This window comes from Colletotrichum costaricense (genome assembly GCF_030867565.1).
Source record: "Colletotrichum costaricense strain IMI 309622 chromosome Unknown Scaffold_8.1, whole genome shotgun sequence".
In the NCBI taxonomy this organism is placed as follows: Eukaryota; Fungi; Ascomycota; class Sordariomycetes; order Glomerellales; family Glomerellaceae; genus Colletotrichum; species Colletotrichum costaricense.
Window position 1 is genome coordinate 368,973 of NW_026848237.1, and position 25,260 is coordinate 394,232.

Genomic DNA, 25,260 nt, shown 5'->3' on the forward strand with positions numbered 1-25,260 from the left:
AACTGGGCGGATGTAATGTTAGTTGCCTGGCATCCAATCAGCTTATCACATCAAAGGTGCGATGCAAGTGAAGTTGTGACGAAGTTGAAAAAGCAGTAAGGGTGTTGGCAAACAGCTATCCGGTCTGTTCAGATAAATTAGCACACATTCACTCCTATGCTTTGGACGAAAGCTCAAATGTGATTCACTACAATGAGCCAAGTGAGGCATGTAGTGAGTATATGAGGCAGCTTATCCTGCTGCGATGAGACTCATTTTTTACTTAACACCTCAAACCTAATTATGCAGGAAGAAGCGAGAAAGGCAGTCACCGGTGCTCTTGACTTTGTAGAGCACCTCGGTTTGCTTGGGTGGAAGGAGTCATCCCACAAACAGTCAAACACCAGGCAAGAAGCATCACCACCAAATATCCTGCGGGAAAGACAGAATTACGCAATTTCCTCAAGATTTTGTTCCTGATGTTGGGAAACCACCAGTAAAACAGACGAACTTCCATTTCCACGCCCCCTGGTGGTCGCCCAACATCGACATCCAGTCTTCAACATCATATCATCCATCCACACACTAGTCTCTAGACTCCCACCAGATTCCCCCCCAATAGCCGACGGATACCCCAAGCATCTATATGCACGCGCCGAATACAGCCTTTTACCTATTCAGCCATGTTCTCGTCAACACTGCGTGCGATGCGAGTCAGGGATGCCCGGAAACAGGCCAAAATGTTCGAAAATGCATTTGAACGGGCGATGGAACTGGCCAGCCCTGAAGTGATAACCGAGTTTGCTGCCTCCAATCTGGAGGTGTCATATGATTCCGACTGGGATCTGGAAGAGGGTGCAGAAGAGAACATGGAGTTTTGGGATGATCCACCTGTACGCGAATCCGAAAACGGTTCGAAAAGCGGGAAAGGGAAAGAACCGGAGGAACGTCTGCCATTCGTCTATCAGCCACCTCATGAGAATGATCCCGCGGACCAGCGTTCAGATATCAACACTCTCCTATGGTTACTTGCTGCCACAGATGTCGAATCCGATCAAAGCAGACGCAATACACCAAGAACGGAACCCAGCAGCAGCTCAGACGTATCCATGGGTGATGCCGAGGACCTTGAACAACGCGATACAGAGATGGCAGACATACAAGCCGAACCAGGGACTCAAAGTTGCAAGCGAGAGGGCATATCAGTCACAGAAAAATTGACCCTAGGCAACCCACTCGAGGCAGAAGCCGATATACCAATGAATGACGCACTGTCGGCAACGAGTCAAGGAGATTCTGGAAAGAGATTTCCCCCAGGAGTTTATATCGAACACGTGGAGAATGTTGAGAATGATGGAGGCTTGGAGCGGAAAGAAGACGACGGATCGCTTGAAGCGGCACAGCTCGAGAGTTCATCCGAATCTGCCATGGCACAAAATGATGATCAACAGCAAGTGGAGTGCCCCAGCATGGAGAAGAGACCTTCCGCTATCTCGGTCGAGTTTTTGGAGGGCATCTGGCATCATTATCACGAGCTGCAAGAGTTTTGCGAATGGGAAGAGGCGCACGAGTGGAATCGAAAGAACCTTCGCAAAATGCTCCGAGAACCCTTGAATGATAGTCGAGCCCGCCATCGACAGCGCTCTCCGATGCCATACCCCCGGTATGGACGATCGAGAAGCCCGTTGGGAGTCACCGTGATGACAGAGGGGGTTGAAGAAGACAGACAGTCGGCGTACGCGGCAGAGAATATGAAGTGGTAGTGACATGGAGACTGAATGGCGCCTTGGAGTATCTAGTATAGCATGCTCGACGTTTTGGGGAGCTTTTCGGTATCGTTGGATATTGGCATCAGCGGGGCTTTCTGTCAGTAGTAGAGGGACTGGGTGTAATAGCGAACATCACGGTTTTATGATTGCGTTAGACTCACACTGGAAGTAGCGCCAAGCTTGGAAATTCATTTTGGTCCATTGACTCAACGTCTTGTGTTTGCAAATACTGTACGTTGCGAGAGTATTGTAACCCTTGAATGATGCTGAACGTGACCCTTACTCTCATTAAAGTTTCTCGCCGATGCTCCCGAAAACCGGCTTGGGCTCCGTCTCATCGCCATGTTTTTCAACGGAATCCTCTGTGTCGTTCCTGATAGACGTTCTAGAAAAAACTGGTGACTCATATTAGCCTTTTGCTAGACGTTTAGTTGCGGAAAACTTACGTGCATCCATCTCTTCAAGAGATTTCCCCTTAGTCTCCTTGATGAAGAACCAGACAAATACGACGAGTGCCCAATTGAAGATGCAAAACATCAAGAATGTCTTCCACCCAAGGTTCTGAACGGCGTGTGGCGTCGCTTGGGAGAAAACAAAGTTGAAGAGCCATTGTGTTGAAGTGCCGATGGCAATGCCAGCTTCGCGGATTCGAGATGGGAAGATTTCACCCATGTAAACCTGGATCTCGGTCAGTGGCGTCCTTTGAAGGTGCAAGAATGTTTCAAACTTACCCATGGTGCTGGACCCCATGAAATGTTGTACGACATGGCTTCGAGGTAGATCATCGTCATTGAGGCGATGGCTGTCGAGGTCAAACCCTGGTCTACGGATTTGGGCGGGTGGGTTGCGGTGAGGCAGGCGATAATGAGCATGTAAGTCCCCATCAGGAATGCTCCACCCAACAGCGAACCGCGGCGTCCGATACGTTCGACGAGGAAAAGAAGATAGAAGAGACATGACACGACCTTGACCAGACCGAAGAAGCCTGTGATGAGGAGGTTATTCTGACCTGCACCTACGGCTGCGAACACTTGCGGGGCGTCTGCGGATAATGTCAGTGTTTAGGAATTGGGAAACACGAGTATGGTTTCTTGGATCTTACAGTAGGCCAGAGACGTGTTGCCAGTGAGTTGAACACCTAGAAACTATGTCAGCCCTGGTCAAAGGGGTGTATGTTGCATGCTTCTTTGGATGGGTACCGATTTGTAGAGCAATGATGAGAAAAATGCGGTATCGGTTGACAGGCTGGATCAGCTCTCTCCATGTGAGTCCCTCTTTTTGGTTTCTCTCTTCTTCGATACTGGCAATAATTTCGGCAAACCTGCGGTCTCATCAGCATTCATGCTACTCTTCATCAAACCGAACAGCTCACTCTTCTTGGACTTCGGGCGCATCACCACCCCGAACCCAAATCAGAGACTGCAGTGCTTCCTCCCTCCGTCCAGTCCTGGCCAGCCATCGTGTACTCTCCTTGCAAAGCAGCATGCCCAATCCGAGAATCGCCCCAGGAACGAGTTGCAAGCCGACAGGAATCTGCCACTGCCTCGTTGAAGACTTGACATGCTTGCTCACACCGTAATCAACAAAGTAGGACGTCATGACACCCATCGTGAAAAAGAACTGGAACATGCTGCCGAGCATTCCGCGGATGCTCTTAGGCGCCATCTCTGCCGAGTACATGGGGATCACGACGGTGGCCATGCCTACGCCAACACCGCTGACGACTCGAGCGACATAGAAGGCGGCGAGGGAGTGAGTGTTGATTGTTTGAACGATTGCGCCGGCGCAGAATATTATTGAGGCGAGGATGATTGACCATCTTCGGCCGTATTTCGCGGTGAAGGGCCAGATGAAGAAGCATGAGAAGAAAGCTGTTGGTTAGACAGAATTAGCAGAGGCTCTCTGACCGTAAAAAAATCTGAGAAGTGGCAGACCTCCTGCCTGTAGCAGACTTGTTGAGTTTGACCCGACGTTGGCTTTCTGGGACGGGCCATAACGAAAGTCCTCTTGGAAACCTTGGAAGGTGAGGATACCACCAATGATACCAGTGTCGTATGCAAACAAGAAAGACCCTACGCAGCACAAAGCTACGAGGTAGAATGCTCGAAATGTCCCTAGTTTCGACATTGTCAATGGTGATTTGTGAAAGGTCGAGGCTCGATTGATTCACCAACCTGTCGTCGAGTGATTATGAACGACCACAGGCTGTCTTATGTACGGAGGCGTATCCTAGATGCTGAACAGCAAGCTCAAGACTCTGCATCTCCCGAATGGGATAGAAGTAAAAAAAAATATTCCATAGGGGAAAGCAGCTCTAACCAATTCGTCGTCGCCGGCTCAGCACGCAATGCTAGAGTGCCCAATAGCTGACTATCGCAGCACCGAACAGACGAACTCCTGGAGCCATATTCAGAGTGCTTCCAGCACGCCATACGGCCTCCGTTTCCAGGAGCAGGGGTCAGCCATGGACAAACAGAAAGAGGCCCAGTGTTTCCTCTCTTCACTCGGAATGTGGATGCCGGTAGTCGGCCGGGACGCTCAATCTGGGATGGCCTCAAGGCCGGATGTGTCCCCACTTGCCCGTTTGAGATGCCGGACCGACTACCGAAGCCTCCGGGAGAGCGTTTGGGGGAAGCTCCGGCGAGATACAGGGGTGCCGGTCTTCCGTTCCTGTTGGTTTTCTGAGAGGTGCATTTTGAAGATGCTTCGGCAAGGTAACATGCCATGTTCGATTCGCGTCAAAATATGTTGCACATCACTTGAGCAGCTCAAGAGCTTCATTGCCAATGGGCAAGATTATGGGGCATAGCTTTGGAGGGGCTTTGCTGCAGGGTTGGAGCTATCCCAAGCTTGATCCCATGCCCCTTCATTCAGTCACTCATTGTCATTAAAACCCTCCAAACAACTGAAGTCTCGCCTGCATCCTTCACATTTCAAACTTCTCCTCTGTTGTCGCTCCTCAGCTGTCGCAAATACTGAAAATGACGGATACAAGGCCCAACATCCTCTTCATCATGGCTGATGACCATGCCTCCAAAGCCGTCAGCGCCTACGGAGCTGGCATCAACCACACTCCAAATATTGACCGGCTCGCAGCGGAGGGAATGAAGTTCAACCACTGCTATGTCACCAACTCCATTTGCACTCCGTCCCGCGCTGCCATTCTCACGGGTACCCATAACCATGTCAACGGCGTCATGACGCTGAACGACAACATCAACAAGCACTTGCCAAACGTCGCGAAGCACATGCGTACCGGCGGGTACAGGACGGCAATGGTCGGCAAGTGGCACTTGGGCGAAGGCAGACCACACGAGCCCACCGGCTTCGACTACTGGTCTGTCCTCCCCGGGCAGGGCGATTACTGGGACCCCGCGTTCATTGAGCCAGCGGGAGAAAAGGTTGAAGATGGCTACGTTACAGACATCATCACCGACAAGTGCCTCGACTGGATCTCCAAGACAAAAAACACCGACAAGCCCTTCTTCCTCATGTGCCACCACAAGGCTCCGCACCGCTCGTGGGAGTGCGACGAGAAGTACAAGGACCTTTACAAAGACCCGATACGCGTTCCCGAGACATACGATGACGACTACAAGAACCGCGCAAAGGCTGCAAAGGTTGCAAAGATGCGTGTTGCAGAAGATATGACGTACCAGGACCTGGGCCTTGTGCAGCCAGACGGTGGTAACAAGGTCGGCGAGCGTGTCGTTCAGGAGGCGGGTTCTGCGCAGCGCAAGATTCCCGTTGATGCCAAGAGACTGATCGATAAGGAAGATGGGACAGTGTTCACCTTTAAGAGCCAGGACGACCTTGCTCATTTCAAGTTCCAGAGGTACATGCAGCGATACCTGCGAACCATCCAGTCTGTCGACGACAATGTCGGGCGAATGCTTGACTACCTCGAAGAAAACGGGTTTGCGGAGAACACCATTGTGATCTACACCTCAGACCAGGGCTTCTTCCTTGGTGAGCACGGATGGTTCGACAAGCGATTCATGTACGAGGAATCTTTCCAGATGCCCTTCCTCATTCGATACCCGGCGGGAATTGCCAAAGGCTCTGTTTGCGACGACATCATCTGCAATGTCGATTTTGCGCCTACCTTTCTCGATTTCGCAAACCTTCATGTCCCAAGCTACATGCAAGGCGAATCTTTCCGGCAGTTACTGGAGGGGAACACACCAGCAGATTGGCAGCAGATTGCCTACCACCGGTACTGGATGCACAATGATATTATCCACCACGCCTATGCGCATTATGGCGTCAGAGACCAGCGATACAAACTCATCTACTGGTACAACGAGCCGTTGGAGGCCAGTGGCGCTAGGCCGGGCGGAGAGAAGGATAAGGAGTGGGAGTTGTTCGATTGCGAGAAGGATCCATTGGAGCTGTTCAATGTTTACCACGACCCAGCTTACGCCGAGAAAGTGAAGTATATGACGAGACTGCTAGAGTTGAAGATGGAACAAATCGGCGACGAGCCAGTTCATCCCAGAGGTGTTGATACTGGCGGGTCAGTGAGTTTAGCAAGCAAATTGTAAGGCAGAACCAAAGATATGCTACTTCTTGTAAGCATGACTGCTTGACTACGATGACAGATCAGGGTCATATTTCAATGATAGTCTCTGGATATGCACGATCAAGACTTCAATAGTTGTCATATCGGATGACTTGAATCGAAAGTCAATTATGAGAACCTCGCAGTGGCATGTTGGAGATTCATGGTGGAGAGGTGGATTCGATCTCCCAGCAAGGGTTCGTCGAAGTGAACAGGGATGAACCGCTCGCCAACTCCCGTAATTGGCTCACCAGGGCCCATTCCTGGATGTCGTTACCCTATCCACTCCTCGCGTCATGGCAGTCTAGCTCGAGTAGGTAAAGTGTAGACTCCCTCCGCATTCATGTTTGCGCTCTCATGCAGAGAGATCCGGAGAATCATTCAAGAAACCCGGTTCCGAGGACGAGGAAACAGACTTCGAGTGAGAAGGCGGAATCCAAACCTTTCCTATCGTCCATCCATCCCCCGAAATCCATCCCGCCGGCTTGCTCAAACGACTCCTCCGACACATCATGCTTGCTCAAGCTCCAGCTTCCATGGCATAGAATTATTATCAACTTCTATTGTAAAGTTACGGAACCGAACGACGCTGAGTTGCGGCAGGGCACTGCAACATGAGACGAGGTCGACAATGAAGTGCCAGGATGCCAAAGTTTCAACAACAACATGATGGACTCTTTCGTTGGCTGCTTTCAAGCTGGCCCAAGCACGACGCGTCAGACTTGTTCTCAATGCCGGTGGCGCAAGGTCAGTCCGCTGGAATCGTACCGTTGGTCTGTGGCCGTGAATTGACCTGAATCAGGTCAAGTGCGAAGGTGGCAGTGAACTGCGTTGCGGCACGTGTGCTCGTCTTGGGCTGGATTGTTCGCTTGCCGCCATCGAGGAAGTTGGACCAGATTTTCACTTTGGCAAGCAACATCTGGTCTCCACCAAGCCGCGACGCCTCAGAGGCACCCGGGCGTGTAAAGCTTGTCGAGAAAAGAAAGTCCGCTGCTCCGGCACATCACCGCGATGCACAAACTGCGCGCGCCATGCTAGAGAGTGCACATACCCGACGCCGGCACGAAGTGCGAGGGCATCTTCCCCGCAGAGCACCTCTACCGAGGGAGACGAGCCCTGCGGAGTCGAAGTCGGCCAATTCCTCCCCGGCGCCGTGGAAAGCTTCTTCGAGAAGGTTTACCCTCTTCCATCCCACGCATTTCTGCACCCCGAGACGACCAGGGAGCGTTGTCGAGAGGGGAGGATTGACTCAGCCCTGGCACACGCCATCTGTGCTTTGGCGACCCTTCACTGTGGTTCGGATCTTCAGACTCGCGACAGAGCTACGCCGTGGGTTCAGACGGCGGAACAAAAGATATGGCAGCACCTCGAGAGCCCTACCATACCGCGTTTGCAAGCCCTGCTGCTCGTGATTCACTATCAAATGGAGACTGGAAAGTTCCAGAGAGCGTTCATGCTTACGGCTACTGCGGCTAGGTTTGCAGCTGCGATGCGACTGAACCATGAGAGGCCTGATCTCGACTTTGTCGCGCAGGAAGTACGCCGTAGGATCATGTGGTCGCTGAAGATTACTGAAAGGTACTTTTCAGTTGGCTTGCCCGAATTTGAAGCGTGTCCTATCGAAACGATTTACCTGCAATACCCCTCAGATGAGAATGATTTCAGCAATGATGGAGATTGTGGTGATGGGGCCTCCTATAGACTCTACGTGAGACTGGAAATAACTCGGAGGGACATTATGAAGTTGACAAGAGGAGTGACTCTTTGCGACCAGCCTTTCTTGCCTTTGACGAAACTCATTGGCGACTTCGAAGGCGACCTGGGCGAAATCGGATCGCTGTTGCCAGACGGAACGAACTTTTCTATGGTCAATATCGGAGCCCTTGAAGGCGACCGATGGCTGCGGAGACGGCTATTCATGCACATTTCATTCCACCAAGCCCATTGCGACCTGTACCGAATCCTGCTTTCAGGATATCCCGAAGCAGCACCTCGCGTGGTTCTCGAGGCAGTAGACATGGACTACATCACCATGGCAGAACAAAACTGCCTTAAACATGCCACCGCCATCATTCAGATCTTGACCAGCCTCAACCAACACAGCACAGAACTTCTGCTTCTCGAATTCGACACGGCTATTTGCGCCTACCACGCCACGAGGCTCTTGCTTTTCATAGCCCGAGCACAAAGAACGCCGGGCTGTCCCTCACCAGAGTTTGCCTTGAGCCGCGCGGCTTTGTGTCTGGCTGCGCTTCAGCGTTTCTTTCCTTCCTCCGCACTGGTCAAGCCCATCATCGACGATATGGAGCGACTTTCCCGGGGCCATGCACCTCAAGAAGCCGGGATAGGCGGGCTATCGTCGCCAGAGTTTCAAGAAGGAAGACGGAATCTAGAACAGCGACTTTCAGAGGTAGCAAAAGCGAGACAGAGGCTGGCAATTCACAGTCTGCTGAGACAAGCCGACTTTACCGACGAGGATGAGGGAGACGATTACTCTTCTTCCATGTCTGCGTCCGGCTTGTCTCCAATCATGATAAGGCGAACGCCCTAGACTCTAGAGGCAGCTTCTAGACTCGGACAGTGGCGGCAGCAGGTCCGGGATGCGTACCCCGCGAAAGAGCAGAGTTTCTACGTCCGCAGTTCGGATAGCTGCGGGCGGCCTTTCTGACGAGGCACCGTTCTGATGAAACTGGTGGAGACGCCTGACTAGCAAGTAACTATGCATTTGGACTCGCTTACTGGTGTCAGCAACAAACATATTAACCGAGTTTGAACTTGTGGCTCTTGTTACCATTCCTGAGTATGCAAACTCTCTGTTTCTCGTCAAGGTGGAGCTTGGTGTGTTAAACTCTGGCATAGGGAATAAGAAACCAATAAGAAGTTGTAAAAGTTGGTGCATGCGCTTATGCATAGAGCAAAGACGATGATGTGACACGCTCCACGCGATACTTGCTCATACCAGGTGCGCAATATGATCGAACCCAGTAGAGTGGAAAGCGACATCCAAGCCACCAAGAAGGCGGTTCGTGGAGCTGAAATAGAGTTTGTCTTTTTCCGCAGGTTACTTAAGCTATTCTGTAGTGTTATATATTTTTCTGTCAAAGGCCCCTCTCCTCTGTAACCACTCAGCGTTTCAGTCCGGCCTCACGGCGTTCCCGTTCTCTGGGTTGACAAGAACGTACATGTCAGGCGCCGTCTCATGTCCCCTGTTGACATGACTCAACAACAAGGCAAACACGATGATGGCTCAGAGGAACAGGTCAAGAACAACATGAATTTCGAGATGGCGGGCAAGCAGAAAGAGATAAATATCGTTGAAAGCCCGCCAAGATGGTTGGAATAATAATCATCTCCAGCGCACCATCTTACTATTCACTCAACGATTTCATCAACTTTATCACACATAATACCTAAATCAGACTTTCCGGTTAAAGTCCAGCAAAATGAAGTTCTCCGCCGTCATCCTCTTTGTTGCTTCAGTCGCCGCCGTTGCTCTCGATACCGATGTCCCTCCTGCGCTCAGCCAGCCTGGTCGCCGTGGTGTTGACTGCGGGGCTTGCGACAGACTGAACTTCTGCCCCGGCAAGCCCAACAACAATGTCGAGTGCGAGCTTGACGGCTGCTGCAAGAAGTAAACGAATTCCTCGGGCTTCCAACTGAAAATTGAGATATCAACATGTACGTCATCAGATCTATTTTCTTTTTAAATCTTAAGGTGCGATACACAAGCTAACAATCACGCAGACAGCGCGCTTCGGATACCCATCACGGTTGCCGTATTTCTGACATGTGGGAACTTGGTGAAGTCAACGTTCAGATGAACAAAGGTCTTAGCAACCTGATCTCAACTACCTTACCTTACCCAATACAATTGTTCAACCAATTTATTTGCCAACTCTGATCGGATGAAAGAGTGCGAATATCATTTTACACCAAAGTTGCGTTCAACCTCTGTAGATCTTGGGTTCTCGAACTGTTCCCAATCCAGAAGTGGCACAGTCCTGTCTCGACTTGCCATTTACCGTCGACGAAGTAACCTAACTCGGCGTAAGGCACATTGAAGCTGACCTGTGAGGAGCTGCCTGCTGCGACTTCAACCTTGCCAAAGCGAATAAGCTTCATGACCGGGAACTCGATTTGACTGTACTCTGGACGATAGTAAAGCTGCACCACCTCCTGGCCATCTCTCGACCCCGTGTTCTTGACTGTCGCAGAGACAGTGACTTGGCTGTCCTTGTCACATTGACTGACAGTGCTGTTGTTACCCACTGAGTGGCATTGGAGAGAGACGGAAGAAATGTTGAAAGTCGTGTAGCTCAAACCAAAGCCGAATCTCAAAGGAGCATAACGTGTCAGTTCTGGCAAGTGCCAATCATACTGCGTCGCCGTCCCAAATCCACCCTGGTCATCGGACGGGAAATAGTCATAGGCCACAGGGAATGCGCCATCGGCTTCCGGAAAAGTGATTGTAAGCTTGCCACTTGGGTTCACACTACCAAAGAGGATTTCCACCAAGGCGTCAGCTGTGAATTCACCGGCGAGCCAAGTGTGGATGATTGCCTTTGCCCTCTTGGCCGACTCTTCCAGCAGGAATGTCTGACCCCCGCTGAGTACCAACACAGTCGGCACGTCGGCGTTGATCACCGCATCGAGAAGCTGCTGTTGCAACCCGGGAAATCCCAAGTGCGGATGACTGAAGCCCTCACCATCAGTCCGGTGAAGAGACTCGTACGAGTTGTCAAAAGACCCCCAGCCGGACCCGAGAACCACAACGGCAAGGCCCGCTTCCTTAGCTGCGTTGACAGCAGCCTCGATGCCCGAGCTGTCATTCGTGCGCAAGATGTCAACCCCTGCAACACACTTGACGTTTTCCGCACCAATTTCTCGCTCTAGACTTCGACGGAAGGTATCTCCATAGGAGGAATCTGAGGCGTTGTTGGCAGCATATTGGCCGGTATTGAGAATGTCGGCATAAGGGCCTAGGAGGGCAATTTGGGGCACTTCGCTGCGCTGCAAAGGCAGCGTGCCATCATTCTGAAGCAGCACAATTGCCTCGCGCGACACGTTGCGACTGATCTCAAGATGATCCTTGCTGCGAAGAGTCACGTTCAGATTCTCGACCGAGGGAAGAGGCAGATCAAAGGTTCCAGTAGCGAATTTGATCTCAAGAATCGCTCGGACAGAGCTGTCGACAAGTTCCATGACCTCGGTATCGTTCGAATAGTTGATGAGCGTGGGAAATACAGAAGGCGGTCTCGGTGAAAGTTCGTGCTCCAGCCCACCCCGCAAAGCCTTTAGTCCGGCGTCCGCAAACGACTTGGCGACCTTTGACTGAGTATACATGTTGCGAATCGAACCGGCGTCAGACATGATGAGGCCTTTGAAGCCGAGCATCTCCCGAAGAACCTTTCTGTTGAGGTACTTGTTCATGGACATGGGAACCTGATCGACGCTGGCATATGATATCATCAGTGACAAGGGGTTTGCCTCTCGAAAGGCCTTGACATAGGGGGCTCCGAAGTCATTGAGGATATAGTTCAGGCCACTCTGAATGCTCGCAGTGTTCACGCCTCCGCTGCTAGAGCCGTAGACCCAGTGCTTGATTGTCGTTGCGACTTTGACGAAGCCGTTCTCATCTTTCTCCTGCATCGTGTTGATGTAGTGCGTCGCAAATTCGCCGACGAGGTAGCTGTCCTCGCCAAACCTAGGTGAAGTCATTAGGAAGAAGTAAGATTGTTGTTCGAAAGCACTTACATCTCGCCGTTTCTCCCATTTCTGGGATCTTTAGCAAGGTCAACCTCGGGCGATAACACCCAACGAGTGCCCATCGCCACATTTTCGTCACGAATAGCGGCTACGGCTTGTTCGTAAAGAGGAATATTCCACGTCGATCCCATGGAAAGGGCGCCAGGGAACAGGGTGCCACCGGAAATCATGAGACCACTAACAGAGTCGGCGATGGTGATATACGGAATGCCTAGTCTAGTGTTGTTGATTTGCTCGGCTCTAACCTTGTTGGCGATAGGCAACAGATCATGCGCATAGTTTTGAGGCGCCCCGAAGCCTACGATATGATCAATATTGACGTGGAGATGTAGGAATACCAAATTTGGCTTACCGATCTGCCCCTTCTGAGTCTTCCGGATTTCCTCGAACAGCGTTTCGTTGTATGATATCTTGCCGTTAACAGTCTCTGCAAGTCGTCTTATCCCTACGAGTTCAGGTTACTAACACAGCCCGGCTTTCGCAAGCTTTCCGACTAACCTCCGAGCTGGCCAATCTTTTCCTCCCATGACATGAGACGCAAGAGGTCGTCAGCTCGCTCTGCGGGAGAGCGTGTCGAGTCGAGATAAGCTGATCCATTCGATGCAGCTGTAGCACAGCTAATATGAATGAACTGACAAAGCGCCAGGACCACGAATGAGGTTGCTGATTTGACCATCTTGACGACAATGCATAACACCCTGAGCGAAACCTGGGTATACTGAGAAAGCAAATGACAACATTTGCCAGGTTCTTCTCTATCTTTCTGAAAACCTTATATCTTCACTTAAAAAGCACGCCATTGTAAATGGTCCACCATCAACCAGGAGTTCGAGCCAAGACTCCACTCAAGAAAAGGCTCCAGGATTCCGGCAAGCAAGGCCGGGTCGGGTGCCCCACTTGGTTCGCCGGGGCTCCGAAGAGTCAGCTCGGATGTCGGTCGGTAGTCCTGAAGGGGGAAGGCTAGACCGGAGTCTACCCAATCATTCCCATTCCGTGCTGCGCGGTGAGGGATTGTACCATCCTATCCATGAAGAGCCATGGTGCTTAGAAGCCTCCAGGAATTAGTCGGCGACAGCTATTTGCTGTTCCAAGCTAACAAATGCCCCATCTCTGGATCCGGTCACCTCACTTAACAGGTGTCCTGGGAATGTAGCTAGAGTAGCTCATCACACCTCATTTTGGGTTCTGCGTTTGGTTTTTTTTTTTTTCTTTGCACGTAAGTATTCCCTTGAATCCAATTGTATGTCATCGAAAGCACATACAAGGTCCAATAGAAAGCGCTGAAAGTGTCTTAATGAGTTGCGTGTCGCTTCATTATCTACATGTCTATCTTGGGAGCTGTCGATAGTATTCCTATGCTTTGCTGCTGCCCTTGTTGTTTTCAGGTTGCCTAACGCTCCTCCACTCCAAAGCCAAAGCACCAAAGATGGCGAGACACACGAGGACCAGGCCAACCAGAAATACATGTCTGATCGCCTCATTGTAAGCAACCAGAGCTGTAGCCTTGATGGCGGCGGGGAGGTTTGTTAGGGAGGTGACACCGTTGTCCAAAATCTTCTGGGCATCAAGCCCGGGAACTGAAGAGAGTCGCTCAAGCAGCTGGGTATTGAGGATGTTCTGAGCGACAGCCAGGAAGATGGCTCCGCCAATGAGCTGGCCGAAGAACATGAGGGAGATTCCCATCGGCACATCCTTCTTCGGCAAGACTGTCTGGGCTGCTAGGTTTGGTGCTTGTGTTGACAGGCCCAACCCGAATCCGTAGATGATTTGGTATCCAATCCATTTGATGCTTTCAGTGTTGACCTCGAATGTGTAAATCAACCCAGCACCGACAGCCATCAGGCAGATACCTCCGATCATGAATGGTGTGTAGTAGCCGATGCGACGAACAAGGGCGCCCGTCATGAGCGTGGCGACTACCATTGAGAGCATGAGGGGTAGGAGACGGATTCCGGACTCGACGGCTGAGACGCCTTTGATAGCCTGGAACCAGATCGGTAGATAGTAGGCTGATTTCCCATTAGTCTGAGTAACGTGCGAGTTCTGTGCTGTTTGTGTAACTTACAGAATATCATCAGTTGGGATCCGTTACAGATGGTAGCGTAGACACCTGCTAGGATACTGCGCTGCGTAAAGATTCTGCCAGGGAGCGTGGCTGTCTTGGGCATGAAGATCTGGACCAGGGCAAACCCGGCGAGAAGAATAACTGCGAGCACCAACAGAAGAATGATTCTCCAGTTGTTCCACTAAGAGCCATGGTCAGAAGTGGCAACCAGATATGTTCCGGAGATGTAGACTCACAGCATACGTCGAGCCACCCCATTCCATAGCCAGAATGAGAGACACTGATCCAGGGATAAGCAGAGCGGTACCAAAAAAGTCAAGCTGCGCCAGCTTGGACTTCAAATCAAGCTTTGTGGTATCTCTATCAGGAATGGCAAGGATCAAGAAGATGATGATGCCTGCCAAGCCTCCCAAGGGGAGGTTGATATAGAAGCACCATCTCCAGGTGACTTTTGAGGTGAAGACGCCTCCAAGCAGTGGTCCGACCACGGAAGAGACGCCGAAGATGGCACCGAAGAATCCTTGGTATGTGGGACGTTTGCGAAGCGGGACGGCATGCACGATGATGACAACCTGAGGGAATGCGGGTTAGACCTTGATTTGACTGCGGGATAGTAGACCCAAGACTTACTACGCCGCTGAGGATACCAGCCGCACCAAGTCCAGCAATAGCTCTCCCAATAATGAATGACACCGAATTTGGAGCCGCGCCACAGATTGCGGATCCAACTTCGAAGAGGAAAAGGGAAGTAAGGAACGTGCCCTTGACGCTGAAGAACGTGTAGAGTTTGCCGAAGAGGAGTTGTGAAGCGCACTGGGTAAGGAGATATGCCGATCCGTACCAGCCTATGTCAGTGACGGAGTGGAACTCGTCGGTGATTTGGGGGATGGCTGTTGTGATAATCATGCGATCCTGTGAAACGGTCCCGTTAAATTATTGTCTCTAGTTATACGTGGTGTGGTTGTACAAAGTTAACTTACCAAGGAAGTCAAAAACATGCACATGAAGGCAGACGACATGATGCAGGCGAACTTGAGTCCTGTCGGATATTCTGTGTCATCTACGGACTTTCCTCCATCCTCGAGCTTCTCTGAGACGTTCTTCTCGGTCTTGGTATCATTGTTGTTTAGTGATGGCTCAGCAACAGTCGAAGCTCTTGACTCGTTGTCGTGGGATGGTGTCGATTCAGGATGTGTGCTTGATGGGGTTGCCATCTTGAAGGTTTTGTTGACGTTAAAACGTGTCGGGATACTGGGATTGGACTTTTGGCGGACTTGGTACTGGAAGTAGACTACTTTGACCAGATTAAAGCATTAGATATTGGGTGGACCAAGTGATTGAGATCTGAAGTAAGGTTGAGGCTGTTGAGCTGAAAAGACAAGAAGCCAAGACCTCGGGATGCCATTTCTTTATACATGTTTAAGAGAAATAATATCTTTCAAGAGACTGACTTTTGAAAAGTCCGTTGTCGGAAAACGGCAAGAACAAGCTATCGTAGACCCATTGCTGATGCATCTTTGGTTTAGACCGTCGATCCTCCCAGACATCTCGGGCCCGAAATATCCAAAAGAGGCTAGACTCCTTAGTGATCCTCATAATAAGGATGGAGCAATTCATCAGACGGAAGCCGAAAAGAAACGCTAAACTTCTTTGAGACCCGAGATCCCCGACATCTTCCTTCGCGCCATCCCGACGGGCATCCTTCACCACAAGTAACCTCACAACCGTTACCGGACATTTTCCAAAAGTCCGGGATGGGTCCGAATATCTTATGAGAATCAATCAATCAAATGTGCATGGATACTTGTTTCGCCTCAAGCAATCCGTCTCTCATTTCTCTGCCTAAGTTCTGCCCATGGCGACCCCGCAACCGACAGCTCTTCAAAGGCAGCATAAGCACGCGTGCTCGCTCTGCGCAAAGAGGAAGATCAAATGCGACAAAGCTGAGCCATGTTCAAACTGCACAAAGGCACAGGCACAATGCCTCTACGAAGGACCAGCTCCGCCGCGACCTCGAAAACGAGCTGCTGACGAGGAGCTCCTTGCGCGCTTGGCCGCATACGAGGACTTGATGCGGAAGCACGATGTCGACTTTACGCCGTGTTCTCATGGTTGGATTACGTCTGGGCCTCAGGGGCGGATCAAGCAAGATAAATCTGAGGCGATATCCTCTGCGACGTCTCCGCTCGATCACCAGAGCTCAACGACTCAAGTGTTGAAGGGTATTCCCTTGACAACAGAGCGGTCAGTGTTAGAACGGAGTAGAATATGGCGTCACTTGCTGATTAGACATACTCAGTTGTCTTTGGTCAACTCTCCCGGCAGAGGTAAGAGTCGCCGTGCTGTTGAATAGACGACTAATATCTGACTTGCATTACAGCTCATGTACCCGCCCGTGCAGTGCCTCACTCGTAAAGAAGACCCTCTGCATATCCCAACGCCAGCGCTTCATGTTTTGATGACGACCGTTCAACCCGAACTTTCACAGCTCCACCCGGACCCAAGGCACATCTGCCGATTTTGGCAGATCTTTGTCGAGGCGGTCAACCCATTGTTGAAGATCATCCATGTGCCGACTCTACAGCAGCAGGTCCTGGACGCAAGTTGGAACCCGGCCGGCGCATCAAAGCCGCTTACAGCCATGCTATTCGCCATTTACACTCTAGCTGTCACCTCCACGTCCATTGAAGGCTGCCAGACTACCTTTGGCGAGGCCAGGAGCACGCTCATACTGCGCTATCGGACCGCTGCTTTGCGTGCTCTCATTGCAGCCGACTTCCTCACCACGCGAGACTTTGAGGTTTTGCAAGCCTTTGTTCTTTTTCTCTTTTCTGACCCAGATTCGGAGCTGACATCCACTCTGACCGGCGCCGCAATCAGGATCAGCCAGAAAATGGGTCTGAACAGACCAAAGCCAGATCCAAAAGTATCGGTATTTGAGACTGAAATGCGTATACGTCTATGGTGGCAGTTGAACGGGTTGGATTCTAGAGTGAGAATCGTCAAAATTGCGGGCATGCGACTCCCACCATCCGAAAGTGATTTCGGGGATGTCCGCCTCCCGCTCAACGTCAACGACGCCGACTTGCATCCGGAAATGGCGGAACTGCCACCGGAGCACCCGGGCGCAACGGAAATGCTCTGCGTGTTGATGAAGTTTGAGACCTTTAACATCATCAGATCCTCCAGTAGAGCTGTCAAGGTCTTTGATGTCATCATACACGGCCCTGGGAAAGACAAGCCTCCATCAAAACTAGAAGATGATGCGATCAACGAGATTGAGGCCATTTACCACGAAAAGTTCATTCGGCACCTAGATAGGAATATTCCTCTCCATGCTCTAGTGTATACCATGACCAGGCTCACGCTAGCTCGCTTCCGGTGCAAGGTGCACAGCCCGCGAGGCCGGGCTAATAGCAATGGGGAGGTGTTCATGACGCGCGAGGAGGGTGATCTGGTTTTCGACTGGAGTGTGACTTGGCTGGAGATGATGGAGATTGCTATGAGCAGCAAGTTCTCCTCGCACTTTATCGCGCATATGACGACGAAATTCACCGTGGATGTCTACATCTATATCATTAGTGATCTCCGCAAGAGGGTCTCTGGTGAGCGGGTCACGTTGGCTTGGAAGCTTATAGAGAGTCTCTACGGATATCATCCGGAACTGATTGAGAACACGGAGAGTTCCTTCTATGTGGCGCTAGGGGACTTGACATTGGAAGCTTGGGAGGCTAGGAGGAGAGAGTTGGTCAATATCCGGGGGAGTCATGAGGCCGATAATCCGCCCCGGTATATTTGCTTGCTTCGGGAACAGAGGCAACAGAAAATTGCGCCAGTTTCACAGGTGCCTGCGGCAGACTTTCAAAGTCTTGACCCTCTGGGACTCACCGATTCGGCAAACTTGGACTGGGACTATTGGAATGATTTTTTACGACTGTAGTCAGGTTGTTGTAATGGCAATTCCGACTTCAACTAGTATTTGCCATCTACATTGCAATTGCCCATTTGTGAGACTGTGACTCTTGAAGGTGGAGTTCGAGTTGCGGTGACTCTATCTAGTTCAAGCTCACGTTCCATCGCCAATGCGGGCCAGCGCATCCTTGTACTCAGAGCTAACGAACCCTTCGCCCTGCTCAGGTAGTAGTGAGTAAGCACATCGTAGCATGGGAACACCAAAGTCCCGTTTCAAACCTTGCGCTCAATGACTGAGAGCCAACAGTTGCGATGGACCCTGGATGATGGGATCAAAGAGACAATGTTGTTAATACATCATCCGAATATTCCCCATCCGGAGATTGGGCCGCGGCACGCGTCTAGTCAGCAACATCCCTGCGCAGCCCACGAGTACGACGTTGTTGTCATTTGACAGTCGGCAAGCATATTCAATTCTTCAGCGGCACCTACCTGTACTTGGGGAACTACTCAATGTCTTCCAGTCTACTTATGATACTCTACGAACCTAAGGTATTCTTCCCCGGCACAGGAAATCGACATTATGAGATTTGCGCTCCTTCGCCAGACTATTCTTAGTGACCTTTCCCCGCATCTTTGGTCCCCTCTTTTCCCACCATGATCGTCCGCCAACAGCCCCATGCCGACACACACTGAATGTATCCCTCCTCAACACTTAACTCCCCGACGAGTCAGAAGACGCCCATATGGCGTATGAATGCCTCTAGGACCTAGGCTCGTTGTATAAGTCAAGAATTCGCGCCCGAGTCCGAAGTCATCTTGCTAAAAGGCACTAGAAGAGACCAGCCGACGAGCCCTAAACTAAAAGCTGCCCAGCTGCGCCATCCGGAAAACATGGAGCGAACTGGAGCAGCCCACTTAGTCTATCATAGTGTTGGGGAACCCTGGAGTTGTAACCTAGCCAAGTTGGCAAATCAAATAACCTCAATTGGCTGGGTCGGTTAAGCGCCCACATCTCAGACATGCTTCCCCGTATCAACTTCGCCCCATAGTTGTCCTGCCTAGTGCAACATAACATCTACATCCGTACTCTGTTGAGTCTGTTGTGTCTAGTCTGTCTGCACAATCACTGCGTCTGCATCTCTATGTGTCTATGTATCATTGCCATCCCATCCCCGCACCCGACAACTAGCTCCTCCTTCAGGGTTCTGGTCACATCGGGGTCTTCAGTAGCCCCTCCGCTTGTCCGCAACCTGCGACGTGTTCGCCGCCATCTGTGCGGCCATGTGGCCCCTTGAGCTTCTCGAAATGCAGCCCCAAGCTTCCAAGGGCCCCCTCCTCTAGGCCTTTGTCTCTCTCTTGTCAATAGATCAGCGCAACGCGGAATCTCGGCGGAATACACCCTGCTTGCATTCCGCCCGAGCGTGCGTAACAGCCCTGTGGATTTTTTCTCCAAACGCTGCGACGTGGCGTGCGGAGAAGGATATATAAAGTAGAGTAACCATCGCGGTCCGCGAGCCGATTGTTTGTGCTGGTTGCTTCATCCCGACTCTCTGCTCAACACACTCAATCACCCCCACGCGCGCCTGTGTTTTTGAAATCTTTTGCCCCTCAATTGAGTTTACACTGACTTTGCGAAAAGCCGTAGCCATGGGTCTCTACAGCAAGCTGGTGGATGATATTACAGAGGTGGACGTGATCATTGCTGGAGGTATCTTGCAGGACTTCTACACCCCAACCAACAATTTTCACGTATTGACTCTTCAATCCTAGGCGGAACAGCAGCTTGCGTCCTCGCTGGTCGTCTCGCGGCCGCCGACCCTCAATTGTCCATCCTCGTCATTGAAGGCGGCACGAACAACCGCGATGTTCCCAATGTCGTCCACCCCGCCTTCTTTCTGGACCACCTTGCCCCGACGAGCAAGACCGCAATCTTTTACCAGGGCAACGTATCCGACAAGCTGGCAGGTCGCGGTCCCATTGTCCCGGCTGGAGGAATACTCGGTGGCGGTTCCTCGATTAACTTTATGCTGTATGTTACCGAATCTCTGTCTCTCCCCTCCCCTTAATGCCCCCCTCCTCTCTCTTCGACTCTCTCGGATCTCCAGCCCCCCTCAAGTTCGTAGCCTCAACCCGGCATCCGATGAGACCTCCCCAGCTTCGCCTCCTTCATCCCCCCATATCCGCTCCCACACGATCCATTCTGTCTGGACCGTTTCATCCCGTACCCCGGATGCGGGGGCGGCAGTTAGCACCGGGATGGAAGGGGAAAAGTTGGGGTAGCTCCATTCTAGCTCGTGGCACATGAGCTCTTCTGACTCCCTCATGACGATCGACGTCCCCTCCACGAGCCAAGCTAACGAGTCATGCTATTGCCAGCTACACCCGTGCCCAAAAGTCTGACTTTGATTCATGGGCGACACCCGGCTGGTCTTCGGCAGACCTTTGGCCTTACCTGAAGCGCTTCGAGACGTACCACGGTAACGGCGACCCGGCCCACCACGGCTCTTCTGGCCCAGTGCATGTGTCTTCGGGAGGCTTCCGTGTCAAGAGTGCCGAGGATGATATCCTGGCCGCCGCAAAGCAGACTGGCTACCCTGAGATTCGGGACTTGCAGAACCTAGAGGCAAACAACGGCTATGAAAGGTGGATGAGATACGTCTCGCCTGAAGGCAGACGACAGGATGCCGCACACACTTTCCTGCACCCACTTCTCGAGGATGGAAAGCACCCGAACCTTCACGTATTGGTGGAGTCAAAGGTGATCCGCGTCCTGTTTGACGACCATAAGCGTGCCGTCGGAGTCGAGTACACTCCCAACTCAGACTACCAGGCTGTCTTGAACACCACACAACAACCGGTCCGGAGCGTCAAGGCAAAGAAGATGGTGATCGTGTCGTGCGGCGCCTGCGGAACCCCCGGCGTTCTCGAGCGCTCTGGCCTAGGAAGCCAGAAGATCCTGGACAAGGCTGGCGTTCCCGTTGTGGCGGATCTGCCTGGCGTGGGAAGCAACTATCAAGATCACAACCTTGTTTTGATGCCCTACAAGACGGCGTTGAAGCCGGAGGAGACGCTGGATAACATCTTTAGCGGGCGCATAAGCCATGAGGATGCGATTGCCAAGAAGGACAAGATGCTGGGCTGGAACGGTGTCGATGTCGTCAGTAAAATCCGGCCCACTGAGGAAGAGGTAAAGAAGCTCGGTCCCGAGTTCGAAAAGGCATGGGAGAAGGACTTCAAGAATGACCCCAACAGACCTGTCATGCTTACTGGTTTCCTTCACGGGTATGTACACCATGCAACACATCCTACTATCAAGAGCGCAAAGACACTGACATTTACAGGTTCCTGGGCGACCACGCCGCCATCCCGCAAGGCCAGTACACCACAGTCGCAAACTACACGGCGTACCCCTACTCCCGCGGTAGCATCCACATCACCGGCCCCGCCCTAACGGATCCCCTCGACTTCGAGACCGGATTCTTTAGCGATCCTGACGACCTGGACCTCAAGAAGCAGATCTGGGCCTACAAGCACTCGCGCGAGGTCGCCCGCCGCACAGCCCTCTACCGCGGCGAAGTCGCCGGCGGACACCCTTCCTTTGCTGCGGACTCCAAGGCCGCGCTTGTCGAGTCCGTCTCGGCGGACGCGTATAAGAACGTCAAGCCGATTGAGTATTCTGAGGAAGACGACAAGGCGATTGAACAGTTCTTGAGGGAGAACATCAATACGACGTGGCATTCTCTTGGAACGACCAAGATGGCGCCGCGGGATGATGGGGGTGTTGTTGATTCTTCGTTGAGCGTGTACGGTGTTGAGGGACTCAAGGTTGTTGACTTGAGTATCGTGCCTGAGAATGTTGGTGCTAATACGAACAACACGGCATTTGTGGTCGGCGAGAAGGCGGCGGATATCATTGCAAAGGATTTGGGCATTATCATCGCGCCAAAGTTATAAGACGATGACGAGATCAGAGATGGACTACCTAGCAGACTGCATATGAGCGAGATGTAATGAGTGCGAAGCAATTGACGACGAGCCCGTTCTGAGGACAAGCCCTTCTCAGCCCTATAATTATTCCTGGTGTTTATTGCAATGAGTAATGTAGCATTTCACTCTAGAAACCCGATTAGGGGAGTTGGCACACACAGCACGGCAAATCCATAGAAGGCTGGAGGAGAAGTACGTCTCGTTCTAGGTGATGTAATTTGTGTATATCCAAATCTCCCCAGAACGTTTATTTCATTATTAAGATCGTGACTACACATGATGCAGTCTTACAGGAGTGTGGGTATCAAGCTCTTCAGCGAGCACAGTTCTAGATGAGATGGCAGGTCTTCAAGCAGACTCGTGGTGAGACTCGTGAAGCCCCTTCTTCTCAGCGTGGATAGCGCTGTCCTCCAGGTCCTCAGTCAGGCCGACATCCCGTCTAGCCTGCTCGAGCAAAACGCTGTCCTCGGCACCCGCGTTGCTGCCAAAGACACGGTCCATCTCCTCAAGGGTGGCTCCCTTGGTCTCGGGCAAGGCGAAGTGCACCCAAATGATGCTGGCGCCGAGGAAGACGGCGAAGAAGATGTAGGTTCCCCACTTCCAGCTCTCGAGCATGGATGGGACGTAGAAGGCTACGGCGAAGTTGTTGAGCTAGTGGGTGAATGTTAGTCCGATGTCAATGTCTAAAAGAAGAAAAGTCGGAGTGCATACCCAGTTGCTTGATGCGCCGATGGAAGCACCCTTGGCGCGGATGGAGAGGGGGAAGATCTCGGAAACAAGGGTCCATGAGACGGGGCCCCACGAAGCTCCAAAACCGGCGACTGAGATGTAAAGTTAGCATACCGAGTTCTTAAGAGATCTCGACTGGAGATAGAAAGGCTCAACGTACTGTAAATCCAGATGAAGGCGACGGCAACCCATCCCTCAACAGGATGGCCCGGCCAGTCGTGGCTGAACTTGGCGACAATGATACCAGGGATGACCATGGAGATCAACATGACGATGGAACCAACAATCAGGATGGGCTTTCTGCCGACCTTGTCGATGATGGCCATGGCAGGAAGGGTGCTGATGAAGAAGACGACACCGGTGACACCAGTGGCCAAGAGAGCAGTCGTGCCGCCGGTAAGACCGAGGCTCTGGAAGACGTTGCTGGCGTAGTAGATGATGGCGTCGATACCGGACCACCTAGCAGACTCAGTTAGTTCGGTCGCGGGGGCCAAGGAGGTCGTGGTAGACTTACTGTTGCCAGAACATGACCAGCCAAGCATACGCAACACGCTTGAAATGGTCCCAGGAGCGGAGAATACGCCAGTACTGCGCAACCTCGCGCATCCAAACGCTCGTCTTCTCCTTTTCGGCCAACTGAGGGAACGCCTTCTGGAACGAGCGCTGCTCGAAGAGGGCCTCGGCCTTGATCTCCTTGAACTCAACCTGGACAAGCTCGCTATCCTCGGGGAGCTTGCGGAGGTACGCGATGGTCTTGACGGCCTCTTCGTCGCGGCCCTGCTTCACGAGCCAGCGAGGGGAGAAGGGCAGCCACCAGATTCCGAGGGCGAGAAGGGCGGCGGGGACACCCTGGATGTAGGAAGGGAGTCTCCATGCGAGGTCGGACTGGCCCTCGCCGATGCCGCCGATGTAGTTGCTGCCGTATCCGATCCAGAAGGAGAGCATAATCCCGAGAATGGTGGCGAATTGGTAGAAGGAGACGATGAAGCCACGCATTTCGGGGGCGGCGAGCTCGGCATTGTACAGGGGACTGAGAGATAGTTAGCGTTGTGGCCTGGGTGCGAGTTCCTAGACAGACGGCAGACTCACCCGACACCACTAAAGGTTCCGACACCAAGACCGGTGAAGAAGCGGCCGGCGTAGAGGAGCTCAGGCTTGTGGTAGCTTGCGCCGGTGTAGAGGTAACTGCCCAGGACGACCCAGAGACAGGCGGAGAACATGGTGTACTTGCGGGAGAAGACCTCGCCAAAGACACCGGCGCTGACGGAGCCAAGGATACCGCCGAGCTGGAGGATGGACGTCAACCAGCCCGTCGCGCTGGATGAGTTCACGACGGAAGGGAAGTTGTCCTTGAAGCGCGTCATGACGAGGGATTGTCCGAGGACACCTAGGAAGACGATGAGGTCAGTAACGGAACAGTCGCCATCGAATTCGGGAGATTAGAGACATACCCTGCTGGTATCCATACTCAAAACCTCCAAAGGATGCAAAGAGGGCAATGACGAGAATCTTGGGGTTGTTTGCCAGCGACTTCCATCTGTTCTGGTAGGCAAGCTGCGTGCGCGCCTCGGCGGCGGTGGCTGCTTGGACGGCCATGATTGCAAAAGGCGATTGACGAGCAAAAGAGTCGACCTCGTAACGCAAGACAACCGAGTGACAATCACGGGAAGCAGGAGCCGGAAAATAATAAGACGATCACCTCACCCAACAGGCCGGGCCATCGTCTGTACTTATTCTTGGGAGCACCGACGCTAAGGACTGCCTTCCTGGGGGGTGGTTGACCAGGGAGACGTCCTTTGGCGATGGGGCAACTTTTGCCAGATGGGGACAGGATGTGTCAAGTTTTGATGCGACTCTGTGTAGGCCGTCCCGCAGAGTCGAACGAGATGGGCCCCATGGGCTAGGTTCTTGGGTCTTCCGTCGTGTCAATGTTATTGCTAGCTCCTTGAGTCCATCATTGACCTGTCTGAACCCAGGGAAGCCTCGTCTGGCATGTTCGATCTGTGTTGCTTCTTCGACTGCGTGTACATGTGAGATTCTCAGTCGCTGGGAATCCGGGGTATGCCAGATCAGCGTGGTGGGATCTGAGTACTGACCGACATGGTGCTTATGATTCCCGGATCCAGACGTCGGCTCCAAATACGCGTTCTACTACGGCTTGCTCTTCGCCCGACGATCACCTCCCCTCAGGTTTGGCAAACGTTGGCATCAGTCGGCATTCGCCCAAAGGTTTCCGAACCCGAAGCATCTCCAACGCTCCAACCCCTTCGAAAATCCTCTGGGTGCTCAAGAGCTGGCGGGACAAACAGCGGAGTCCTCCGTCTTGTTTCCACCTTGACCCCCTGGTTCATGGAGTTCATACCCCGCCCACCCGCACACAGAGAAGTCTGGCACATCACACGATTTGGTCCACCCCCGCAGCGGGTTCGCAGTCGTAAAAAAGATACCAAAGTAAAAAAGAATTACGGAAAAAGAGAAGGCCAAGGCGT

The 25,260-nt window shown here is 52.2% G+C and overlaps 9 protein-coding genes across 9 annotated transcripts; 5 read left to right on the forward strand and 4 right to left on the reverse strand.

The window, feature by feature from the left end:
- Positions 1–662: 662 nt before the first annotated feature.
- Positions 663–1,742, forward strand: CCOS01_08141 (uncharacterized protein; the record flags this gene model as incomplete). Its single annotated transcript, XM_060456302.1, has 1 exon — positions 663–1,742. The coding sequence occupies one exon, from the start codon at positions 663–665 to the stop codon at positions 1,740–1,742; it is 1,080 nt and encodes a 359-aa protein (XP_060312576.1).
- Positions 1,743–2,036: 294 nt separating this feature from the next.
- Positions 2,037–3,875, reverse strand: CCOS01_08142 (uncharacterized protein; the record flags this gene model as incomplete). The annotated part of the gene is made up of 7 exons (XM_060456303.1): positions 2,037–2,143; positions 2,195–2,426; positions 2,480–2,790; positions 2,851–2,886; positions 2,948–3,069; positions 3,121–3,619; positions 3,683–3,875. 7 exons carry the CDS (start codon positions 3,873–3,875, stop codon positions 2,037–2,039), a joined length of 1,500 nt encoding a protein of 499 aa, XP_060312577.1.
- An 854-nt stretch (positions 3,876–4,729) lies between these two features.
- Positions 4,730–8,860, forward strand: CCOS01_08143 (extracellular sulfatase Sulf-2; the record flags this gene model as incomplete). The annotated part of the gene is made up of 2 exons (XM_060456304.1): positions 4,730–6,268; positions 7,112–8,860. 2 exons carry the CDS (start codon positions 4,730–4,732, stop codon positions 8,858–8,860), a joined length of 3,288 nt encoding a protein of 1,095 aa, XP_060312578.1.
- An 892-nt stretch (positions 8,861–9,752) lies between these two features.
- Positions 9,753–10,130, forward strand: CCOS01_08144 (uncharacterized protein; the record flags this gene model as incomplete). The annotated part of the gene is made up of 2 exons (XM_060456305.1): positions 9,753–9,940; positions 10,058–10,130. 2 exons carry the CDS (start codon positions 9,753–9,755, stop codon positions 10,128–10,130), a joined length of 261 nt encoding a protein of 86 aa, XP_060312579.1.
- A 106-nt stretch (positions 10,131–10,236) lies between these two features.
- Positions 10,237–12,751, reverse strand: CCOS01_08145 (beta-glucosidase; the record flags this gene model as incomplete). The annotated part of the gene is made up of 4 exons (XM_060456306.1): positions 10,237–12,013; positions 12,064–12,373; positions 12,428–12,520; positions 12,574–12,751. 4 exons carry the CDS (start codon positions 12,749–12,751, stop codon positions 10,237–10,239), a joined length of 2,358 nt encoding a protein of 785 aa, XP_060312580.1.
- Positions 12,752–13,428: 677 nt separating this feature from the next.
- CCOS01_08146 (uncharacterized protein) lies at positions 13,429–15,354 on the reverse strand (the record flags this gene model as incomplete). The annotated part of the gene is made up of 5 exons (XM_060456307.1): positions 13,429–14,084; positions 14,141–14,321; positions 14,377–14,712; positions 14,771–15,052; positions 15,121–15,354. The coding sequence occupies 5 exons, from the start codon at positions 15,352–15,354 to the stop codon at positions 13,429–13,431; spliced, it is 1,689 nt and encodes a 562-aa protein (XP_060312581.1).
- Positions 15,355–15,995: 641 nt separating this feature from the next.
- On the forward strand, positions 15,996–18,080 carry CCOS01_08147 (fungal specific transcription factor; the record flags this gene model as incomplete). The annotated part of the gene is made up of 3 exons (XM_060456308.1): positions 15,996–16,384; positions 16,440–16,467; positions 16,521–18,080. 3 exons carry the CDS (start codon positions 15,996–15,998, stop codon positions 18,078–18,080), a joined length of 1,977 nt encoding a protein of 658 aa, XP_060312582.1.
- Positions 18,081–19,702: 1,622 nt separating this feature from the next.
- On the forward strand, positions 19,703–22,009 carry CCOS01_08148 (GMC oxidoreductase; the record flags this gene model as incomplete). The annotated part of the gene is made up of 4 exons (XM_060456309.1): positions 19,703–19,763; positions 19,826–20,084; positions 20,432–21,337; positions 21,397–22,009. 4 exons carry the CDS (start codon positions 19,703–19,705, stop codon positions 22,007–22,009), a joined length of 1,839 nt encoding a protein of 612 aa, XP_060312583.1.
- A 381-nt stretch (positions 22,010–22,390) lies between these two features.
- Positions 22,391–24,367, reverse strand: CCOS01_08149 (quinate permease; the record flags this gene model as incomplete). Its single annotated transcript, XM_060456310.1, has 6 exons — positions 22,391–22,693; positions 22,754–22,863; positions 22,932–23,230; positions 23,286–23,801; positions 23,861–24,158; positions 24,223–24,367. The coding sequence occupies 6 exons, from the start codon at positions 24,365–24,367 to the stop codon at positions 22,391–22,393; spliced, it is 1,671 nt and encodes a 556-aa protein (XP_060312584.1).
- Between the last annotated feature and the right edge of the window lie 893 nt (positions 24,368–25,260).